The sequence below is a fragment of the Manis javanica genome, chromosome 6 (assembly GCF_040802235.1).
Source record: "Manis javanica isolate MJ-LG chromosome 6, MJ_LKY, whole genome shotgun sequence".
In the NCBI taxonomy this organism is placed as follows: domain Eukaryota; kingdom Metazoa; phylum Chordata; class Mammalia; order Pholidota; family Manidae; genus Manis; species Manis javanica.
This window is the reverse complement of record NC_133161.1, coordinates 133,379,604-133,401,889: the sequence shown is the minus strand read 5'-3', so window position 1 is coordinate 133,401,889 and position 22,286 is coordinate 133,379,604. Positions and strand designations below refer to the sequence as shown.

The 22,286-nt window shown below is 39.7% G+C and overlaps 1 protein-coding gene across 7 annotated transcripts in view; it reads right to left on the bottom strand.

Annotated features, from left to right (window-relative positions):
• The window catches only part of OPCML (opioid binding protein/cell adhesion molecule like), an 828,327-nt gene that overhangs the window by 102,485 nt on the left and 703,556 nt on the right, over positions 1-22,286 (bottom strand). For all 7 annotated transcript variants that reach the window (XM_073239470.1, XM_073239471.1, XM_037000907.2 and 4 more), the window contains one exon: positions 7,178-7,303. In XM_073239470.1, the coding sequence (XP_073095571.1) occupies positions 7,178-7,303 (126 nt within the window). The remainder of the gene's footprint in view (positions 1-7,177; positions 7,304-22,286) is intronic.

The following is a 22,286-nucleotide window of genomic DNA, read 5'->3' as shown; positions in this document are numbered from 1 at the left end:
CATTTTATTTATCATCCCTGTCTTTTTAACTCTTTATTTTGAAATAATTATTGATTCACAAGAAGTTGCGAATACAGTAGAGAGACGTCCCATGAGCTCATCAGCAGCTCCCCCAATTGTGGCATCTTATATAACAAAAGTAGGTTATCAAGCCAGGTTATTGATGTGGGCACTCTGCCTTGTAGAACCTACTTAATTTCACCAGTTTTTGCATGTCCTCATTTTTTATGTCTTTGTGTGTGATTCCATGATGTCTCATCATGCAAATGGGAGATTCATATATGCATGTAACAAGACAAGTTATGGAATTGTTCCATGACTTTAAAGAGTTCCTTTCTCTCCTCTGCCCCAGATTCAGCAACCACTGATCTGCTGTGCATCTTTATAATTTTGCCATTTGAAGAACATTATAAAAGTAGAATCACACAATAAGCAACCTTTTGAGAGTGACTCATTCAGTATAATGCCCTAAGGTTCACCCAAGTTTTTGATGGTATTTTGAATTAATTCCTTTTTATTGCTGGGCAGCATTTCATGGTGCAGATACACCTCTTTGTATAACCATTCACCCATCACAGGACATTTGGGTTGTTTCCAGGTTTAGCTAATACAAATAAAACTGCTTATATCATTCTGAATTTTTAGCTACACCAGAGAGACACTGAATCACTAATGAATGACCGGAGATTATTAAGAAATGAAGACAAAGACAGAGGTAGGAATAGACCTAATAATAAACATGATAATAGAGAATAAAAACTTGTAATAATAAATATTATCACTTTTCTCTGAGGGTTCCTGGGGCATTAAATGAGCTAAAACATGTAAAGTGTTGTAATAGGGCTGGACACACAGTAAACACACATTATACCATCATAACCAGTTTCCAGGCTACTTGTAAGCTACAAGGATTCTGAGAAAGAATTCACATAAAATCATGACACAACAGCAATTTAGAAAGACCTGTTAGGCACTGTATATGTGTCCAGTACTGTCTCATGCCTTCCATTCATTTTCTCTTTTGACCCTTTAAACAGCCTGAAGAAGTTGGCATAAATAGGCCCATTTTGCATTCTAGAAGGTTGAGGTTCAGGAAGAAGGGGCGAATTTTCTAAAATCACTCTGACTGTTGACTGCTCAGGCCAGACTTCTGTCTCAGGTCTTTAAGACTCTGAAGTCTGTGTTGTGTCTGTAAGATGACATGACCAGCCAAAGGGAACCGGCCCATACCCATGAGTGCAGGTTACTGATGCTTTTATTTGGGATGCTGAGGACTTGGAAATTTCTTTTAAGTCTTTCTCCTCAGGAATTTCTAGCATGAAACATCAGGGTGGTAGTGCAGTCTTGGAGCAGTACGTTTTGTGACCTCAACCTCTAGCAGAGTGCACGGAAGATAGACCCTCTCAACTAGGTCAGAACCAGGGATCATGATTTTGTGAGAATTACATGTGATCCACACATCTCACAGCCTCACACATCTAGATGAAGCAAAACTTTGCTTGCCTTTCAACAGCTATCGCCAGTGCCATTTATCACTTGCATGAAAGCTCACGTCTTTCCTCAGAGAAGATTCTCCCCACCACGAGACTCTTGGTCAGGACTAATCTACTTGGTTATATGGATTCTTGCTCATGACAAACTAAAAGAAACATAGCTGCTAAAAGGAAGACACCCTGACTTCAGGAAGAATTGACAATTAATAGTTCATTGGAGAAAAGGAAGGAAAAATAGAGGGACTATGAAAAGCAGACACAAGAATTTAAACAGTGTTTTAGGGCCATATTCCCAGTTAGCCCAGTCCTCAAATGCTGATATACAAACAATTGCTGTGGACGATGTTGATGTGGCATTATAAGGATGAGGCTAAATTTCCCCCACTACACTAAAGGAACCAGAAGATAACATGATACAGTTTTTAAATGCTTCCATTATAAATGACTCACATCAATGATAAAGGAGTCAGCCTTGGTTACCTGGAAAATTCACTTCTGTGAAATAAGTCATTCATTTGCTCCCTGAGGTATTACGACTGTGTATGAGTAGATTATCAGAGCAGCTCACTCACAGGTGAATAGCTGTCATCTTAAAAATCTCCATGGAGAGGAAACACAAAAGACGACTTTATTATTTTCCTCAAACATCTGGCATTCCCCAATACGTCATTGGAAAGGGGGCCAGGTGTGTAAGGCATTATAGTAGATTATTATGGCATTGTAAAAGGGACAGACAAGCCTCTTTAAAACACAAAAGCCTCTACTGTCTCCTCTGCCACACCTATCTTTGCAAGTTTGTTTGCACATTATATATGTTTTTTACATGCATAAGCCTTCCAATGAGTGCTGGCCCAGTGCCCCTCTCATATCCTTCAGGAAGGGAAAAGAAAATTATCCTTGGAACCCACCTGTTTCACAATGCATTCTAAGCACACTGGTCACCTGGCAATCTACTTTGCTTGCCTGCCCATTCTTTTTGCTCAACAATTCTTTGAGGCAGAGCTCTATAATTCCATCATCATCCTGTGGGTAGTCGGTACAGATGTTTATATGTATAACAGCTGTTAAACAAGTACTATGTTCTCTAGCATATCTATATGCTAGAAAATCCATATTTTTTTCCTTAAAAAATTATCTGATACTGAAAATAAGTTAAACATAACTTTTTTTTCACCATTCTCAGTATTTATTTATTTATTATTAAGGTTTCATTGATATACAATCACATGAGCAACATTGTGGTTACTAGATTCCCCCCATTATCAAGTCCCCACCACATACCCCATTACAGTCACTGTCCATCAGCACTTTTTATATCTAAGGCTAAAGAGTAAATACATGGGCAAATGCTCAGTGTATCAGTTGCAAAAGCCCTGAATGCATGTTTACACAGCATTTTTCTTTGAGGTGTTCACAATACCTAATAATCATGATCCTATAAAAATTTCCAGCTTTCCTCGGAAGTGAGCCAGATTATCCTGTGGACATCTTGGCGTGATTGCCAACATTGCAAAGGAAAGTGGGGGTTAAGGGGAGTCTCCAGCTGCGTATCTAGTCGGGAGATCAAAGACACTGGGAAGTCTTTAGGTCCACATCTGGAATCTGGGTGTTTTTTTTTTTTCCCAGAACTTTTACCCTACTTTCATAAGTGCTTGTTTTTGGTCTGTTGGTTTGTTTTTAAGTGAAAATAAGACTAAAACACAAAGTTAGTTCAAAAAGTTCCCAGGAAAGTGGCAATAATGGAAATATTCACACCAGGGATATTGGCAAGTGCTCGGGGCTCCCTCTCTTTTCCTCTCCGCAGCCCCATTCGGTTTTAAACATTCACCAGGGCACCAGGACCTCAAACCATTCCTCTCTCAGGTGTCTGTCACTTCAAGGACAGATTATGTTCCAGTGTTTTGAGCTGTACTTTCCCCCCTTTTTTATGTCTATTTACTTTTTATATTTCAGAGATTCTCCATAGTTTCTGATCTACAAGAGCTTACCTTATTATTTTTTAGTATGACAATTGAATCACTACTTATTGAATCATTAATCTTTACCTCTTTTCTGTAATTTCTAGGGATTGGCAGCATGTGTTTGATCTGTTATTTTCAACCATAAGCATTGTCACTATTCTTAATCTTTAATAATCTGTTCATTAAAATATTTTTTTCTAAATGAAAACTTCATTTCTGTTATGTAGATCTTCAAACATAAACGTTAGATTTCAAACACTGCATTCGCATTTTAGGACCATACCTTTCCAGTGAGCTGAATTCTTCCATGTAATCCTATTGGAATTTCAAAGGAGATGTCACTGCAGCTTTGATTTCTTATTCTTGCATGTTGAACTAACCAGTAAATTGTTCTAAAAATGCTGTTTGATGTCCAAGCTTTTCCAAAAGACTCCTCACCTCCAAGTGAGGAGTAGCCTTCTAAAAAAATATATTGGTACTCACCCTGCAGATGTGAATTTTAAACTTGCAAACCCTCCAGGTTCCAGTGCTTTTCAAATTTGGGAAACAATGCCTTGAGTTTAAATGGTTTAAATGTTATTGAGACAGAGGAGAAAAGACAATAGGGGAAATGAAAGACAGCAAAGAGGAGGCCTCTGCTATGAAAAAACAAAAGACAACTTGAAAGTAGAACACAGCCAGGGAGATTTAAAAAGAAGAAGGATAATCTAAATTTAGGATTTTCCAGGCTTTTTTTGAGGCTGAATTGCAACTATTATAATGTATAAAAGATTGGGAATGTGTATGAATCTCCCTTATTTTAAGAGGGAAATCTTTACCAGTGTACCATCATAAAGAATTGCTTCAAAACACTTACACAAAGTCAAAAATGCCTTTCAAAAGATTTCTAGGCTTAGAGAACTATGTATTTAGGATCAAATAAATGTGTTCTGAGATTTCAAGCATTTATAAAGACATCTGACTTTACCGAAACAGAAATTGTTCTGATGGTTAGACATATTTTTGTATATAATATAAATTCAAAATTTTTCCTGACTTTAAGCAAAATTCCCATGGGGCTATGTCTTTGGGAACACAAGCTATTGTTGTGTTTACATTAAAGTTGAGCTTTGTGATATCCTTTATGTATACTTTAATATTTGTGTCAATATTGCTTTATCATATTGACATTTAGGGCTTCAATATCTGAGGTCTTTATTTAAAGAATGTTTGGATTTATTAGCATTTTCTTTCCTTATAACAAGGCAGGGGCTAAAGCATACACTCTTGATTTGCATGAAGGAAATTAGACAGGGAAAGCTTAAATGATGCTCCTAGTAACAAATACAGTCTCTCGTCTGGTACGTGCTGCTCACGTAACTGTTGTTTCAAACTGACGGGAATATTTCAGGTCATTATTTCCTCCATCTCTATATGTAGATTTTTCAATTTTATTGATATTTAATTTTGGTACAATAAAATGGATCTCTTTTTAATACACAGCTCAGTTAGTTTTGACTACTGTAAATACCAACATAACTCCACTCAAGATGTAAAATATTTCCATAGCCCCCCCAAAACTTCCTCGTGCCCCTTTGCTGTTCAGTCTCCCGAAAGCCCAGTCCCAGTTAACCACTGACTTGATTCCTGTCACTGCAGATTAGTTTTGCCTATTCCAGGATTTCATATAAATGAAATCAAAGTATGTATTTTTTTGTGCCTCTTTTCATTCTGCATAATGTTTTTGTGATTCATCTGTTTTGTTATGTGTATCAATGGTTTGTTCCTTTTAATTGCTGAGATGTTATCTGTTGTTTAAATATACCAGAATTTATCAGTTTACCACTTGAGGGTTTTGGCTTATTTCTGTTTGAGCCTATTATGCTATGAATATTTGTATACAATGTAATTTGTATTCACTGAATACCTAGAATTAGAATTGCTGGGTCATATGCCAAGTGCATATTTAGTTTTATAACAAATTGCCACAGTGTTTTCCATAGTGCTTACAGCATTTTACAGTCCCTGAGCTAATGTGTGTCAGTTGCTCCACATTCTCACCCACACTAGATATTGTCAGTTTTGTTCATTTTTGTCTTTCTGTAGTTGTATAGTGCATGTCATTATAGTTTAGTTTTCATGTCTATGATAAATAGGTTGAGCATATTTCCATGTGCTTCTTTTCCATTCACATATCTTATATGAAATGACTGCTCAGATTTTTGTTCATTTCGAGATGGGTCATTGGAGTTATGCTGTAAGAATTCTTCATATAGCCCAGATGTACATTCTTTGTCAGATATATGTATGGTGATTGTTTATTCCCAGCTTATAGCTTGTCTTTTCATTTGCTCTCAATGGCGCTTTTAATTTTGATGAAACCGGTTATGAGTTGAACTGTGTGCCCCCATAAAAGATTCCATGAAGTCCTAATCCCAGTGCTTTAGCATGTAACCTTATTTGGAAATAGGGTTTTTACAGAGGTAATTAAAATAAGATGAGGTCACTATTATTGACCTAATCCAATATATTTGGTGTCCTTATGAAAAAGGAAAATTGACACAGCGAGGCACACAGTGATAATTGCCTGATAATAAAGGTAGGGATGAGGGTGATTCATCTACAAGCCAAGAAATACTACAGAAAACCAGCACAGCACCAGAAGCCAGGGGAGATGCATGGAACCAATTCTCCCTCACAGCTCTTGAAAGGGACCAGCCCTGCTTACTCCCTGATTGGGAACATCCAGCCTACAGAACTGTGAGAAAATACATTTCTGTTGTTTAAGTCATGCCATTTGTCGTACTTTGTTATGGCAGTCATAGAAAAATTATACAAAGCCAAATTCATCAATTTATTTTTCTTTTATGGTTAGAGCTTTTGGTGTCCTAGAAAAATCTTTGTCTATCTCAAGGTGACTAAGATTTATTCTTATGTTTTCCTCTAGAATTATATTTATTTTTACATCACACACAGGCACCCTCCATACATTTGTCCATTCACTGGGTTTCATTGTTTGGGTTTTCTCACACCTGAGGGAGCACTTATTTCTTGCATAATTTCTAAAATTAATCATAGTTTCTAGTAACAGTGTAAATATGTAAGGGGGCCCTGTGCCCATTTCTTCAAGTTCAACTAGAAGTAAGGTTCAGTTCCAAGGAAGAAGGCCCACTCATTAAGGAAAAGATGGTGATAACTAGTCACCATAGCAATCACTGAATGCCCAGCACAGGTAGTGCCCAGGTGCACATGGTCATTTCTATCAGCCTTCTTTCACTCAAGCTGGACAGTTTTTGCACAAGTCAAACAGACTGTCTCTGTATAAATGTCCTGAAAATACTGAGTAAGGACCTCCTTTTCTCTTGGATACACGGTAACACCCACATTTTCAGTGAACATTCTAGCATTCAAACACTCTCTTTCAAGAAAGGACAAACCATCAAGTGACCCATGCATCTCCACCTTGAGAAACTGGTATCTTTGTTGGAAGTCATTTCATACAGCACCTCCATTCTTCATAGTTGGGAAAACAAAAGTCTTCCATGAGAAAATAACTTAGTCAATTTTCTCTATTGATCCCTCTTGTGGAATGGCACACTCAGTGACTGAAGGCTGTGGCCTGTGTGTTTTAACATTACTGCATCCCAAATACAGCACTACTTTCTGATTCCTGAAGTTCCTTTGTGCATTAGCTTCAAGTCTTCAATATATGACTCTGAAAACTTCCTACAGGAAGAGGCTTACCCTTGACTGACAGGTGTCTCCATGTCACAGTTGGCTCTGGTCTGCCAATAGCAAGACACAGCAGGGTCACGCTGCTTCCCTCATTCACAGTGATGTCTGAGGAGATATTCATGATCTGGGGAGGAACTGTAAAGAGACAGAGGAGAAAAGCAGTGCGTGAGAATGATTCTCAGCACTCAAAAGGAGGTGTTAGCCTATACTATATTCGCATAGCAGGGTTTTATGATGACTATTATTCTCAGTAATAACTGTCAGATTGTTGACTTGCCAAGGATGTAACGATTAACATGTTTGCAGTGCAGTCCTGGTAGAAGCATCTCTGTCTTACTTCTTGGTGTGGCAGGAGACACGTATGTATGTGGAATTTGGGGTAAGCAGAGGAATTGGAGAAAGAGGCATTACTGCTTGTTGATTGAAAGGCAAAACCATAGGGAAAATACTGAGCTTTCTAAGGTTCCTGCTCATTCTTTTTAGTGGGCTCCTGCCTTTACACAGATAAACCATGAGTAGCCCCAGCTCAGCCCCACTTTCCAATAGCCTACAAAGCCAGCCACATTGAGTTAGTAACCATTCCTGACCCTTTTGCATTCTTTGACTTTGCAAAAGTCGTTCCATCCTGGAATTCTTTTCTTTCACACTTCTTTACCTGACAATTCCTGCTCATTCCTTAAAATATATCCTTTAAAACTCAGTGCAATTTTCTCTGACTTGCCAGAGTTAACTGCTTTCTCCCTTAGACCCCACCAGCAATATATTGTCCCTGCCATTATTTTTACTGTAAGATCTTATTATAACATGTATTCCTAATGGCATCAAATTGCAGTGGTTAGGAGCTGGGCTCTGGAGCTCAACTTCTCACCTGCTGAACCACCTGGGACAAGGTAAACTGCCTTTGCCCCTTCCAGGTTTGATTTTCTCACCTATAAAATACAGATGATAGTAGTAGCTAAACTCATTCTTTTGTGAGGTTTAAGTAATGGCTCCACAGGGTGCCTGATACACAGGAAGCACTTTAATAAATGTTAGCTACTAAGATGGCAATGATGACAACAGCAGCAATACAATAACATCTTTCACAATAAATCGCTGACCTCTCGTGGGCCGGGTCCCTGTCCTTTAACTGTTAGCATTGCAAAGGTCTGGTCTTGCTGTCTACCTTGCCCTATCTTCAGGTCTGATTCTTAATGCATTCCAAAGATTGACACTGGAAAAATACCTAGATCCTTTCTCAACTCCTACTTCTCCTGGCCATTGTCCTGGTTGAGCTTCTCACAAATTTTCACATGGGAAATGCAATAGCCTCCTACATGGTCTCTTTCCAATTTTGGATCCCACCAACCTATACAGTCCCTGTGGCCAGAACAAGTTTTCCAAGCAATGACCTAATCAAACCAACTCCCCTTCCTGCTCCTTTAGCTCACCCAGGCTCAACAAGCTCATAACTCATGCTCTTTTGCCTGACTTAAGCTCTCTGTTCTCTAATCTCCAACCAACGACAAGCCTCATCTCTGCGCACTGTCCTCATTAACACAGCTCATTGCAGACACTGGACCCGGCTCTTCCTGGAACAAGGCAAAAGCATAAGTAATTTCCTAGTTTTGCTTTTCCTGTTCTTCTTTGCATTTCCTACCTGAAAAGATACAACTCATCTTTCAAAGGATCTCAAAGGTTACTTCCCTGCTGCAGTTTTCCCTAACATCTCCCTCCTCGGAGATCCTCAAATCCTCAAAACAGAATCCTCAAAACAGAATCACCATTTCTCCCTCCACATTTTGTCCAAAACTCCCTTGGGGAGGAGACAGTAGAGTGAGTTGCTTGAAAATAAGAATGGAATAGCACACATTTCTCCTTCCTCAGTGTCTAGCGCAAGGCCGACAAGGGTATTGCTTAGGTTCTCTTTGAAAGAAAGATCCAAAGAACAGATTGAACAAATCCCCAACTAAGAGGTCTGGGGCTGAGTATGCGGGGCTTTTAATGGAGGATTTCAGATACCTAAACCTTTCTTCTCAATTTTCTTTCAGATTCTCAAAATAAAACGAAGGATGACAGAGGAGTCTCCTAGCCTACTCTTACACTGATTTATTCAAACTGCCAGTTTAATAACGGATTATTAACTACCAAACAGGTAGAGTGCTAGTAGATTCCAAACCTGACAGAGTCAGTGACAAATGAGAATTATGGCTGAGGCTTGATTCAGACAACTTTGCAGCCTGGAGTTTTATGCTGCTGAGACCTTAGAGGTAAGTCTTTTCAAGGAGAAGCCATAAGTAATATGTAGAACATATGAGTTCTTAAGGGAATCAACATTAGCAAATAAATAACAATTACCTAGCTTATAAATCTGCCATATTTTGGATTGTTTCTGCAGTAGGATTTGGCCTGAAATTTCATTGCACATATTTTACCCAAATACACACTGGGAAAAAATAGTGTACATTCTAACTATGCTGCATTCTCTTGAGGAAACTGTACTCCCTGTTTTTCAGTATTTTCTAGCTTGTTAAAAAATAGTTCTGGGCTTTGGAATGTCAATACTTTTTTCACTTTTATAAAGCAACAACTTCAGTACAACTTCTAAAGTATTCTCAGAATAATGTCTGCTTTAGCTGGTTGTGTTAGGCCACCTGAAGTTCTCTTTCTCTAGACCCAAGATTCTCCCTGGTGGTAAGGTAGACACAGCTTGGAGGGCATAGTCAGGTTGGTGGGGGTGGTTTAATAAGTGCAGCCATGATGCAGCCAGGGATAGAGCTCTAAACTTTTCCCCTGATTCAGAGCCATCACTTCCATAAACACTACATTTCATCTAATAGCTTAGGGGTCCTAGATTAGGAGATTGTTGAAAAATTCTACGGATTTGTAGCATAGCCTCATTTCCCAAGGTGCTCAGTCAATGTCACCCCTTAGGAAGAAGCTCCCTGGAGTGGAATTGCGAAGGTTAATGCAAACGTTTCCACCAAGCCCCAGGTGTGCATACTTGGCAAGTCCATTTTCTCAAAGGAGGATAATGTGTGCAGTTTGAAGGGTGTTTGTAGCCAGTAAGAAAGGAAGGACAGAGAAAGAGTTAAGGGAATGGAAAATTCTTTCTGTTCTCAATTACAATATCCTTATATTAATATACAATAATATGAATTACTTATTAATATTTAATTTGATTGTTTTCAAATTGCTTATAATACATTCTGTCATGGTTTCCTCACAAAATATGAGATAAATAGAACACATATTCTCACTATTAAAACTTAAGAAACAGAGAGGCATGGGAGGGTTAAGTAAATTGCCTAATATTGCATGGTTAGGAAGTGGCAGAATTATTTCTATTATATTAATGCTGCTTGTTAGTGACCAAGCACAATATTTATATTTGGATGTTCTACTTCCTCTGCTGGGAATGTCCTCCCAGAGCATCTTCTCTTAAAGCATTTACCCCAGTGAACAAAACCATCTCATTCCAGCCAGCCTCCCCAGCATACTCCATACTGCCGACAGCAGGCTCCAGCCAGCCATCCTCGTTTCTCCAGGGCCATGTGTTTGGCAATACATTCAATAATTTTACTTCAATTTAATTACTTTTAATTGCTTTCAAATACTTTTAAATTTTAATACTTGTAAATAACTTTTGTAACACAACATTCTCACAATACTTTTAATTAGTTTTAAATCTCAGTTGAATCTGGCCATACCACTATGACCCTCCTCCTGTTTCCATAACTTTTGAAGAAAAGAGCACTTGGAAATGACTTTGAATCCTTCCAAATATTTTGATAGAAAACTGTTGTTTGATTTGCAGACATTTATCTGTGGCAAATATCTCTATCTCTTTCTCTTTTTCTATATCTAAATCTAGATATAGATGTATTGCTAGTGTTTGAATTTGCAAGATAAAGAAAAAAACATACAACAATTTTATCTAAAATGCTAAAATCAGTCTAAGAAAATGATAAGACCCATAAAAATCTAATTAAAGGACTACAAGTAACACAGTGTGTTTTCAGTCCCATCTACAGACACTGAGGAGCCCATGCCAAGCTGGTAGCCCATGCCGAGTTTGATTATCTTCTCATTGATGACGGTGGAATACAACAAAGCCTTCATATAGTTGTACAGATCATTCAATGCACAGCTTCAAGGACCTCAAACTGTGGTCATTTTAGATAGATGGATAGGTAGATAGATACACATTTATAGATAAAGATATAAATCTAGACATAAAGTATTGTCTGTCTCTCTCTGTATATGTATGCTTATACATATACATACATACCCATCCAAGGAGACAGCAGATTGCTTTATCAGATTACAGTCAAGTATCCTGAGGAAGAGGCAGATTTCCAGAGGTATCTTTGGGCTTTGGGATACCATGGGATATTTACACATTTTCTCTTTACCTTCAGCCTGGCCAGCTGCTCTTAAATACACCAATGTGTCTCAAACCTGACCCTTTCTGTAGAATATCACTGCCACTGGGCCAGTTCAGAAGCTCATCTTCTCTTCCTTAGGATATTGCAAGTCTTTTCATTTCTCAAACTGCCAGCATTGTATGATTCAAAGCCCCATACATTTACCACAGTTATCTCTTAACTTGTTTCTGCTGAATACCCCCAGCACCTGCCCTTTGCTGAGACTGGAAAGTCCAAATGTCTTTGCAAGATTCATGAAACCATTCATTCTGGCCATGGCCTAACTACCGGTTTCTTGTCCAACAAGAAGCCCTACATAGCTCTCTGGGGCTACCTTATTCTCTCATCTGTGTCTTTGAACACACTCTTTCTTCTGCTTGGAAAACACTCCACTTTGGTGCCATATGAACCACTCATCCTTCAACACTCAACTCAGATACGAGCTCATTTATGATGCCTTCACTGCTCTCTCTTCTTTTCTCAAGATGTTCTTTTTTATATCTTTACTATACCATTTATCTTTGCAACTGAGCTATTCTGTGGCAGGGATCAACTGTATTTATCCTTCTTTTCCTGTTATATAACACAAAACCTGAAATGTAGCAACACCTCCACCCACCCTAAATGTAATGTATGAATGCATAGGATTTTACACCAGGTAGCTTATAATCTGTCAAGTATTTTCCATCCTTGAGACTGACATTTGCCCTTTCATCTTCCTAAAATACTCACTACCTAATTCTTACATATTTTTATTTTCTTCTGGGCTTGGTTCTAATGTTACTTCCTCAGAGAAGGCTTTGCTGATGAATCCAGTCCTCCCCAACCAATAAAACTGAGGTCCTCATGTTACAATCATTCACCAACCTTTACATTTTTCTTGGTAATTCTTATGTTGTTCTTATATTGTTTTGTGTTTTTATATTCATTTGTATGATTATTTGTCTAAGGCCAGTCTGGCTTTTAACTATAGGCTTTATAAAAAAAACTATGTCCCTGGTACTTAGAACTATGCTGGCACATATTAGGTGCTTACTAAAAATTCACTCAATGAATAATATACTGTGCGATAAATATATTGAGTGCTTGGTGAGAGACCAAACCGAGTTAGAAAAGACTTTGCTAAAGGTGAAACATATGTCTGTGCAAAGGTAACTGGCAATGAAATGTGTGATTCTGGACATATTAGCACCACCTTACCTAAAGTTGGTAATGCAGATGGGAAGGCCATACCATAGCTTAGGGTTCTGGAGTCCTACAGACCTGTATAACCTTGGATAATTTGGCTTAACCCCTCTGAGTCCCTGGTTATCCATTTGTAAAATGAAGACCATGAAATGTACTCTCTAGGTAGTTGTAAGAATTAAATGGAGATGTGTATAGCATACTAGTGCAGTGCCTGGAAATATGGAAATACTTGATGAATATTAGTTATTGTTAATCACTTTGATATATTCAATTTTGATATTACTCATGTTATTTAGAATCAAAAAGGTGGTTTAATCTGTGTCCAGTTGCTTTTTTTCCATATCTCAGTTTCTTCAATTTTAAGTCAGGGCTTATAGATGAAGCTCACCTTAACGCTGGGAAATTTTCATTATATATGGTTCCAGAGTAAAAGTAAATAATTGTGAATTTCTTCCTTGTAAGATGAACTATTGAACCTAAGAAAATGCAGAGAGCAAATCACATACGTTTGTATAAAGAAGTCACTTGGCTCTTCCATATCTGTTTCCTCCTAGATGGTGTCTGTTTCCATCTGTAGAACTTCAGCACCACGCCCTGTTATTTCCTGGGCAGTAATTCTACCCATCACAACCCTACCCTGCCCTCTCCAGGCATCCTGGTTGAAGACTAGGTCTGAAATTTTTATTCAAGTGTGAATGTTACCATTTTCTTTCTTAAAAATCTTGTCATTTGCAGCAATAGGGGCTAAAGTTTGAATACCATTTCTTTCCAACCAGTTTCTGTGTGATTTTTGGAAAAGTTACTTGAGCCCATTAAACTTCAACTTTCTCTACCATAAAATAGACATGTAAATATATGCCACACAGGGATGTGGAGATTAGATTAGAGATAATGACTTTCAAAGGCTTAAACAGTTATTGGTGTTCTCATTTTATTGTAATTATTATTCCCATGGAATAACAAAATATTAAGAGACCATGTGAAACCTAGTATAAGTCTGAAATGCTTTCTTCTATGCACAAGACTGTAAAAATAGTATGGTAAATTTACATTCCCACCAACAGTGTGGGAGGGCTCCCATTTCTTCACATCCCTGCCAACACTTGTTATTTCTTGTCTTTTGGGTAGTGGCCATTCTAAGTTGTATGAGATGGTATCTCACTGTGGTTTTGATTTGCATTTCCGTAATGATCAGTGATGTGGAGCATCTTTCCATGTGCCTGTTGGCCATCTGTAGTTCTTCTTTGGAAAAATGTCTGTTCAGATCCTCTGCCCATTTTTAATCAGGTTATTTGTTTTTTGGGTGTTGAGGCATATGAGTTCTTTATATATTTTGAATGTCAACCCCTTATTGGATGAATCGTTTATGAATATATTCTCCCATACTGTAGGTTGCCTTTTTCTTCTGCTGATGGTGTCCTTTGCTGTACAGAAACTTTTTTAGTTTGATATAGTCCCACTTGTTCATTTTTTTATTTTGTTTCCCTTGCCTGAGGACATATGTTCAAGAAAAAAATTGTACATGCTTATGTTCAAGAGATTTCTGCCTGTTTTCTTCTAAAAGTTTTATTGTTTTATGTCTTACATCTTGGTGTTTGATCCATTTCAAGTTTACTTTTGTGTATGGAGTTATATGATGATAATCTAGTTTCATTCTATTGTATGTAGCTGTCCAGTTTTCCCAGCACCAGTTATTGAAGAGGTTGTCTTTTCCCCACTGTACATTCATGACTCTTTGTCATATATTAATTGACCAAATATGTGTGGATTTTTATCTGGGCTCTAGTGAGGGCAAGGATTTAATAATCTGGGTAACTGTTGGACCACTGTGTTGTATATTTGTAACCAATATAAGATTTTATATCAATGATACTTCAATAAAAAATAAATTAAGAAAATATAGTAAAGACTTCTAAAGAATTAATATTTAAACTTCTAGGGTTAACTTTTTTTTTGCATTTTAACAAGAGAGCTTATTTCATAAAGTAGAAGCAAAACTATTTTTGGAATTATAGCATGCATGAGGCTAGGTCTTTCCAGATGTTGTTTTTGTAAATAGTGTGATATGGTGCCAGAAGCACTGCATGAAATGTCAGGAAAAGTGGGTTCTAATCTTGGTTCCTCCATAGCTACATGATCTTTTCTAAATCACTTACCCATTTGGATTAAGGGTGTGCATGCGTGTGTGTGGTGTTCACTTGTTTGTTTTAGTATGTTTTGAATGAAGAAGTTGGATTTTGACTTCTCAGGTGCCTTCTGGTCTAAAATTCTGTAAGACGGTGATCTTCCAGCAACAACACAAGCCCAAAGGGGCTGCTCCCATAAACAACGTGATAACAGCACCAATAGCAATAACAAAATAGCCAGCATTTCCTTCTTTGTACCTGGCATCAAGAGCTCTGCATACATCATTTCCTTTACACACATCCCTAGAAAGTACTCCTTTTAAAAAATCAGCACAAGGATAGACATGCAAGTTAATGGAAAAGACTTGAGAGTCTAGAAATATGTCCACTTTTATGGTCAATCGATTTTCAACAAGGTGCCAAGACAATTTAAAGAGCAAAGAATAGTCTTTTCAGCAAATGGTGCTGGGCATCTGGATAACTACAGGCAGAAGAATGACATTGGACCCCTACTTCATGTGGTTTACAAAAGTTAACTCAAATTGCATCAAACACTTAAATATGTGAACTAAAAGAGTAAAACATAGGCCTGCATCTCTGTTACCTTGGGTCAGGCAATGGTTTCTTAGATATGACACCAAAACACAAGCAAGAAAAGGAAAAAAAAATAAATTGCACATTATCAAAATTTTTTTAAAAAGCTTTCAATTTTGTGAAATTTGAAACAAAGTTTGTTCTTCAAAGAGCACCATGAAAAAAGTGAAAATGAAAACCCACAGAATGGGAGAAAACTTTTTCAAATAATATATCTGATAAGAGACTAGTATCTAAAATATGTAAAAACTCTTACAATTCAATAATACAAAGACAATTTTTTTAAATAGATAAAGGATTTGAATGGACATTTCTCCAAAGAAGATAAACAAATGGTCAGTCTATACACAAAAATATGTTTAGCTGCACGATTCATCAGGAAAATGCAAATCAAAACCACAATGAGATCCCACTTCACTCCCACTAGAATGGCTATAATAAAAAACACAGATTATAACAAGAGTTAGTGAGGATGAGGAGAAATTAGAATCCTCACACATTCTTGCTAGAATTACAAATTGGCGCAACTGATTTAGAAAACAGCCTGGCAGTTCCTTGAAAGGTTAAAGATAGAATTACCATATGATTCAACAACTCAACTCCTAGGTATATACCTAAAGGGGACAGAAACCTTTGTCCATACAACAATTTTTACACAAATGTTCATAACAAGATTATTCATGATAGACAAAAAGTGGAAATAACACAAAGTTCATCAACAGATGAATGGATAAACTGTATGGATAAACTGCCCATACAGTGGAATATTATTCATCTATTAAAAAGGAATGGAGTGCTGATACTGCTTGTTTTCATTACTTGCCCATGGAACCCTGGCCTTTGCAAGACAACTCCTGCTGCCCAACCCTATCAGCCTGCTTGGCAGCGATATAAACCTGCCCCTGCTATGCTTACTCATAATCCACCATTTTCACACACGCTGTGCCCTCTGCCCATGTGCCTTTGTCCCCACCTATCTGTCTGGTGATGCCCTACTCATGCTTGAGAACTGATATTGAGGCAGAATCACCTCCCTGCATCAGCTCCTCCCACCCTGGACATGAATGTAAGTGAGTCTGTGCTCCACAGCTCCCTCTGCATAATGATGGAATGTGCTTATTCTAAAGCATTGACTGAGTGCCTACTATACCCTTGAGGGTAGAAGAGTGGACAGACAAGGTCCCTTCCCTGGAACTTAGGAAGCTTAGTGTCTACCGGAGAATGCTGACCCTTATAAGTAATCCCAGGAATCAATGTATGGCTGCCACTGTGGGTGCTATGAAGTGATGAAGGCACCGTGATAGCCCAGAATAGGGGGTCTTCCCCAGCCAGTTAGTCTGTGTGAGGGGTTTGTTCTGGGCAGAGCTAGGAAGGGGATCAGCTCCACAAAGGCTCTGCTGAGATAGTGAAGCATGGTTCCTTGGCTGACTGTGGCTGAAGTGGTACACAGACAAGGGCCAGAACTTACACACTGCTGGAGGGAATGCTAAGGTTTGTGCCTGTTTTTATAAGAGAAATGGGGAGGGTATGAAACATCTAAAGGTGGTGGCAGTGATGCATGCTGCAAGCAGGACAGGTTTACATGGCAAACAGGGAATTGTTGACTTCAGTGTGGACTGCAGACTGGAGCAGAACAACTGTGGGGGTGGAGGGACCAGCCAAAACAGTGTCCATCAGGGAGGAGGTGGCTATGTGGACAAGTGTGGGAGCAGGAGAGATGGGCAGAGGGGTGCAGATGGGAGAGGCTTTCAGGAGGTAAAATGAGCAAAGCTTGGAGGTTGGCAGGCTATGTGGTGAGCCTCAAAGAGCTCCTCACACTGTTCCATTTCATTTCTCTCTTGCACACTAGACTGGACGATCTCCACAACCAAGGACTGCTATCTGTCCATCTCAGTATCCTGAGAGCCTCTCACTGCCTGGCATCTCAGAGGTGCTCCAGCAGTGGGTGGTAGTACAAAGAGATTTTCCAGAAAGTGAAAGCTCTCAGGATCCAGTGGAGGCAGCCAGAGAACAGGGATGAGGCCTGATTGCATGAGGTCACATCCTAAGGATTAGCAGGCAGGGCCAGATTCATGTTATTTGGTTTTATAGACTCTGAGCATGAACTTGGACTCCCGACATGTCCTGGGGTGATATGGTTTTATGTTATGCAGGGTAAGATTAAACCTGCTGTACTCTGATTGCTTTTCTCTTCTTGGTTCTATTTTGATGGGAGGAATGGTAGGGAGCGAGAATGAACTGTTATGGATGACGGATACATAAATACATGCCAGGGACCGGGTGACATCACACACCCCTCCGGCTTGGCTGAGGTCGTTTGTAAGGATTGTCTCCACAGGGTCTCTTCCAGACATTATTTATAGACTTAGACACACATTTCCTATTTTTAATTTGCACAATTCAAGCAACTGACCATGATCAGAGAAATTACATACAGTCAAAGAGTTTTTCTCATCTCATCTGCTCTTTCCAGAGCACAGAGATGCCCTCCCTCTGGGGGGTTCTTTTTGTTCCTTCCTCTCCTGACTTGCTGCCTCCCCCTGCGAGTTCTCGCCACACACACACTTAGATTCACAGGGTTTAATTTACATCACACAGTTTTCAAAGAGAGACCTTAGGGATCACCTAGCTCAACCTCCTCATTTTGCAGCTAAGGAAACACTTGGATCCTGGTCCCAATTCTGTCAAGTATGTGTTGTGGGGCGGCAGGCAGGTCCTTTGGCCTCTGCTGACCCACATCGCTCTCACACCAGGACCTTTGGTGCCTCACTTCCCTCAGGCACTGGTTCCAGGCCTCTCCTCTCCTCTCCACTCCCTCTCTAACATTGTCACAGGCATCTTTTGTTAATGCAATCTGGGCTCCCCTCTTATTCATGGTGTGACCTTGAACAAGCTACCAAATATAATCGCCATTTACCACCTGCAAAGCAGGGTAATGATCCTAGAAAACTCATAGAGTACTCATGAGGAATGAATGGTAAATGAAGAGAAAGGCTCTTATCACAGTGCCTGGCACATGGCAAATGTCAATATTATGGGCTCTTTCATTCTACACTTAATTCTAGGCTTTTTTTTTTTTCTTTGCCAGTGACTCACATTTTTGTGGGACTTTCTTAAGTGTCAGGAGGTGCCATGCAAAGAATCTGCCATGCACCATTTATTTTACCCTTGTGAAAACCCTATGAAGCAGGTTTACTGTTTCCTTCCCACTTAAAGGGGGAGGAAATAAAGGCAGAGAGGTTAAATAAGCTGCCTAATACCACACAGCCAGAAAGAGGAGAAGCTGGGATGTACACCCAGTTTTGACTGATGTCAGAACCCAGGGTGTCAGCCACTGCTCGGCCACAGCCCAATGCAATCCAGGTCTGCCTGGCTGAGCCCCAATCTCTGCACCCTAGCTTTTTAGCTGGACACAGTGTGTAGGTAATGGGGAATTGTTGCAGGGTTTGGAGCAGAACTGGCCCTCACTTTGATTATCTGAAGGCAGATAATGCCAACACCTGCCTCACTGAGTAGGAGGCAATACCATGTCAAGTAATAAAGGTAATGTTGTTCTAGCATCTTCTTAGCCATGAGCCTCTTCTCATTTTCTGACTCAGATTCCTGGACCCCTCATCTAGTTCGCCTGGAATATCCCCACAAGGACGAGGCCTGGGGTTTAGGGTCCCCAGCCTTTCACTGCAGAGTCCCTGATGCCTCAGCCTATAGCCTATGCAGCTGTATTTAAGTTGTGCCTGGTTGGGGCAGGTGGGCGTAGAGGATGCCTGGGCTGAGAATTAGGCCAAGTGTGTCTCCTGGTAGGATTTCCTGACCCCACCCCCATCCTGCCTTTAACCGCCGCCTTCCTGATTTCTTTTGCCCACCACACCTGTTAGCAGGTGTTTGCTGATATTACCTTTGGTGTCCCTGTTGTCCCCCTGTCCCAAATCTTAAATGTTTTACTTTGAATGGGGAGGAGTAGGAAGGAAATGGGCTTTATCCATGACCCATGTTCAGAGTTATTCCTATAACCCTGCCTAATACCCAGTCTCTGCAGGGTCCGGAGCGTCCCTCTGAAAGACCACATCCCCAGGCGGCTGGTTCTTCTAACCTCTCTGAGACACCTGCCCTGCTCCATGCAGCATCCTGGCACCTGGTGGCTTGGGAGTATTGAGTGGCTTCTGCCCTGCTCTGCACCACCCACATTCTATCCCAGAGCTTTCTGGTGACAAGGGTGGGCTGCTTGTCCCTGCTGCGCTCTGCAACCTCAGAGCTCAGGCAGTATCTCAGCTGAGCTGGCCACACCTCTGGACACGGCCTTGCCCTTGGGCAGTCCACCAGGAATCAGTCTGGGCATTCTACCCAGTAATTTCTCTGCCTGTCAACTGGACACTCCTTTTTCTCTTCCCTCCTTCACCTCATCTGTGCTGCCACCTCATCCCTGTCTCTGAAAGGACTCAGTGTGTGCCCAGACCTGGGATACAGTTGAAGAAAGACATTCCCTGGGATCAGACACAAAAATACTTCATTGTGAGAGAAAGTGTGACTTGGAAAATCGGAAGAAATGGGTATTCATCCATAATTGGATACCGGATGCTGCCAGGAGAAGGAAGAGGTGGGACCCACAGCTCAGGGCTCGCTCTTCCATTCAGTAGATGCATGGAAATGACAACTCCCTTACTCTCCACCACTCGCCGTTTCCATCTCATGGGACACCAGGATGATAAAAGTTTCCTAAAAAGGTTCTAGTGTGAATCAATGAGATCATCAAAATCAGTATACTTTAAAAATGTAGAATGACATATATCTATAGTTCAGTGCTCCCACTAGAGAAACCAAAAGCTATATATAATCTTGCTTCTCAGGGATTCCGCTGGTTTCAAACTTGATGAGCTTTGACTCTGTCCTTTGCAGTACAGGGATTCGCTGTAGCCTTCACAGTGACGTGACCCACATCATACAGAAGATACAACATCTAAGCTTTCTATAGGATGGGTTAACCTTATATATCCCCCCTTTTATATTCACTAGCATGACAGGATTCCTAATATGAAAGAACATGCTTGGATTTCTAAGTGTGAGGAAGTCAGCCATTAGACCTCCTCTGTGATTGTTATCTGAGTCTTTCCTCTAATCTTTAAAACCTCCTTCACTTCCAACAAATCTGTAGAATCTCAAAATAATGATTGCATCCACATTTCTTACATTGGGGAAAGGGGGAAGGCGTCCGTGACTGAATATCACTGATAAAAACATGATAACTGAGTCTCATTACAGCCAAAGACAAGTCTCATATTTTAGCATTTTTATTAAAGCTTTTTAAATTACTGAGTGTCTGGTATATTCAATACCAGCCTAAGTGATTTATATTAGCCTATCCCTAGCTACTCCATCTAATAAATAACTTGGCAATCTCCTAACCCATAAATATCTCTGGCCCCAGCAAAAAGCAATTAAAGCAAGTTGGGGGAAAAAAGTGGCTTTTCAGTGCTTCAGACTGCAGTGTCACTGGACGCTTCCAAAATAATTCACACCATTTGCTGAGGGAGTCAGATCCCTGGTACTTCCCACTCACCCACCAGGAATTTATGTTCCTTTCCCTTCAAACCCCAGAGAGACTGAAACTATCTTTAAATGTTTGACATGTCATAATGATGCAGTCATTTTATCATGGAAAATATTATTTCCAGAAACAACTGTTCTATAATATTTTAGACAGCTTAGGCTGAAAATATTGTACAAAACCTTTTTGGAAAGAAGTTGTGCCAAAAATGTTTAAAACACATTAAGTAGCAAGTCAGCCGCCTAAAAGGTTATTAGAGGCTCCAGTGTCACTAGCCCAGAAAATATTACAGGTTAATAAGGTTCAACCAGCAAGCCAGGTAAAAAGCCATTGATATTTACGATAGTGGCTTCAAGTTCAGTACTTTCAGCTGCCAAAGGAGGCCGCACTGCCTGAAAAGCCTCTTCTCTGGCCTTCCCTGACCCTCCAAGGGTGTGTGAATGCATAAAATCTGGGTCCTTAGTTCCTACTTACATAAATGAGTGTGCTCAGCATTGCATCCAACACACCAGCACACAAGTAGGAGAGAAACGTCATACACCCAGCCATTCCTTATTGTCAGGGAAGCTTATAAGAAACATTGCCTTGAGTTGGAAAGGATGGCCCCAGCCCAGGTTTTATAGGGATTCTCTGAATTACAACCCCAAAGAGCCCATGGCATACCTACCATAAATTTCACAAAGCCTTTCAGGCTTTAAATCAACTTAATTTGATGTGTCTTCTAATAATATTTTCTATCACTTTATTGAACATTGTCTATTTTTACGCACTGCACTTCCCAGATAATGGCCACAAGCATAGTGTTGGGGACGGGCAGCAATTGCCTTATATAATTTCACAGGAACCTAATAATATAGTATGTACAAGTTTTTTCACTCCAGGTATATTAAAAAGGTACACAGATGTTAGACAGTAGTAATGTCACCACACTTGAACTTGATTATAGGGCTGTGAAATGGGGCAATTCAGAAAGAAAATACTTTTCTCCCATTGTTTCTTTCATTATGAAGAAGAAAGAGCAGTAACTTAAGCTTTGCTTCCATAGCCCGCTGTTCAAAGACCTGAGCAACACGGTGAGGGGTTTGATAGACCATTTATTTTTTGCTTAGAGAAATGTTCTTCCCTTTCCTTGCAAACAAGAAATATGGTCCAGCCAGATGCTCAGAGTTCCCCAGGACTCTGCAAGGTACATAGTATCCTGTTTTCAAATTATTCAATCTTTTGAAATGTTAGTATATGTTCATGATTGAAACATTAGCCTA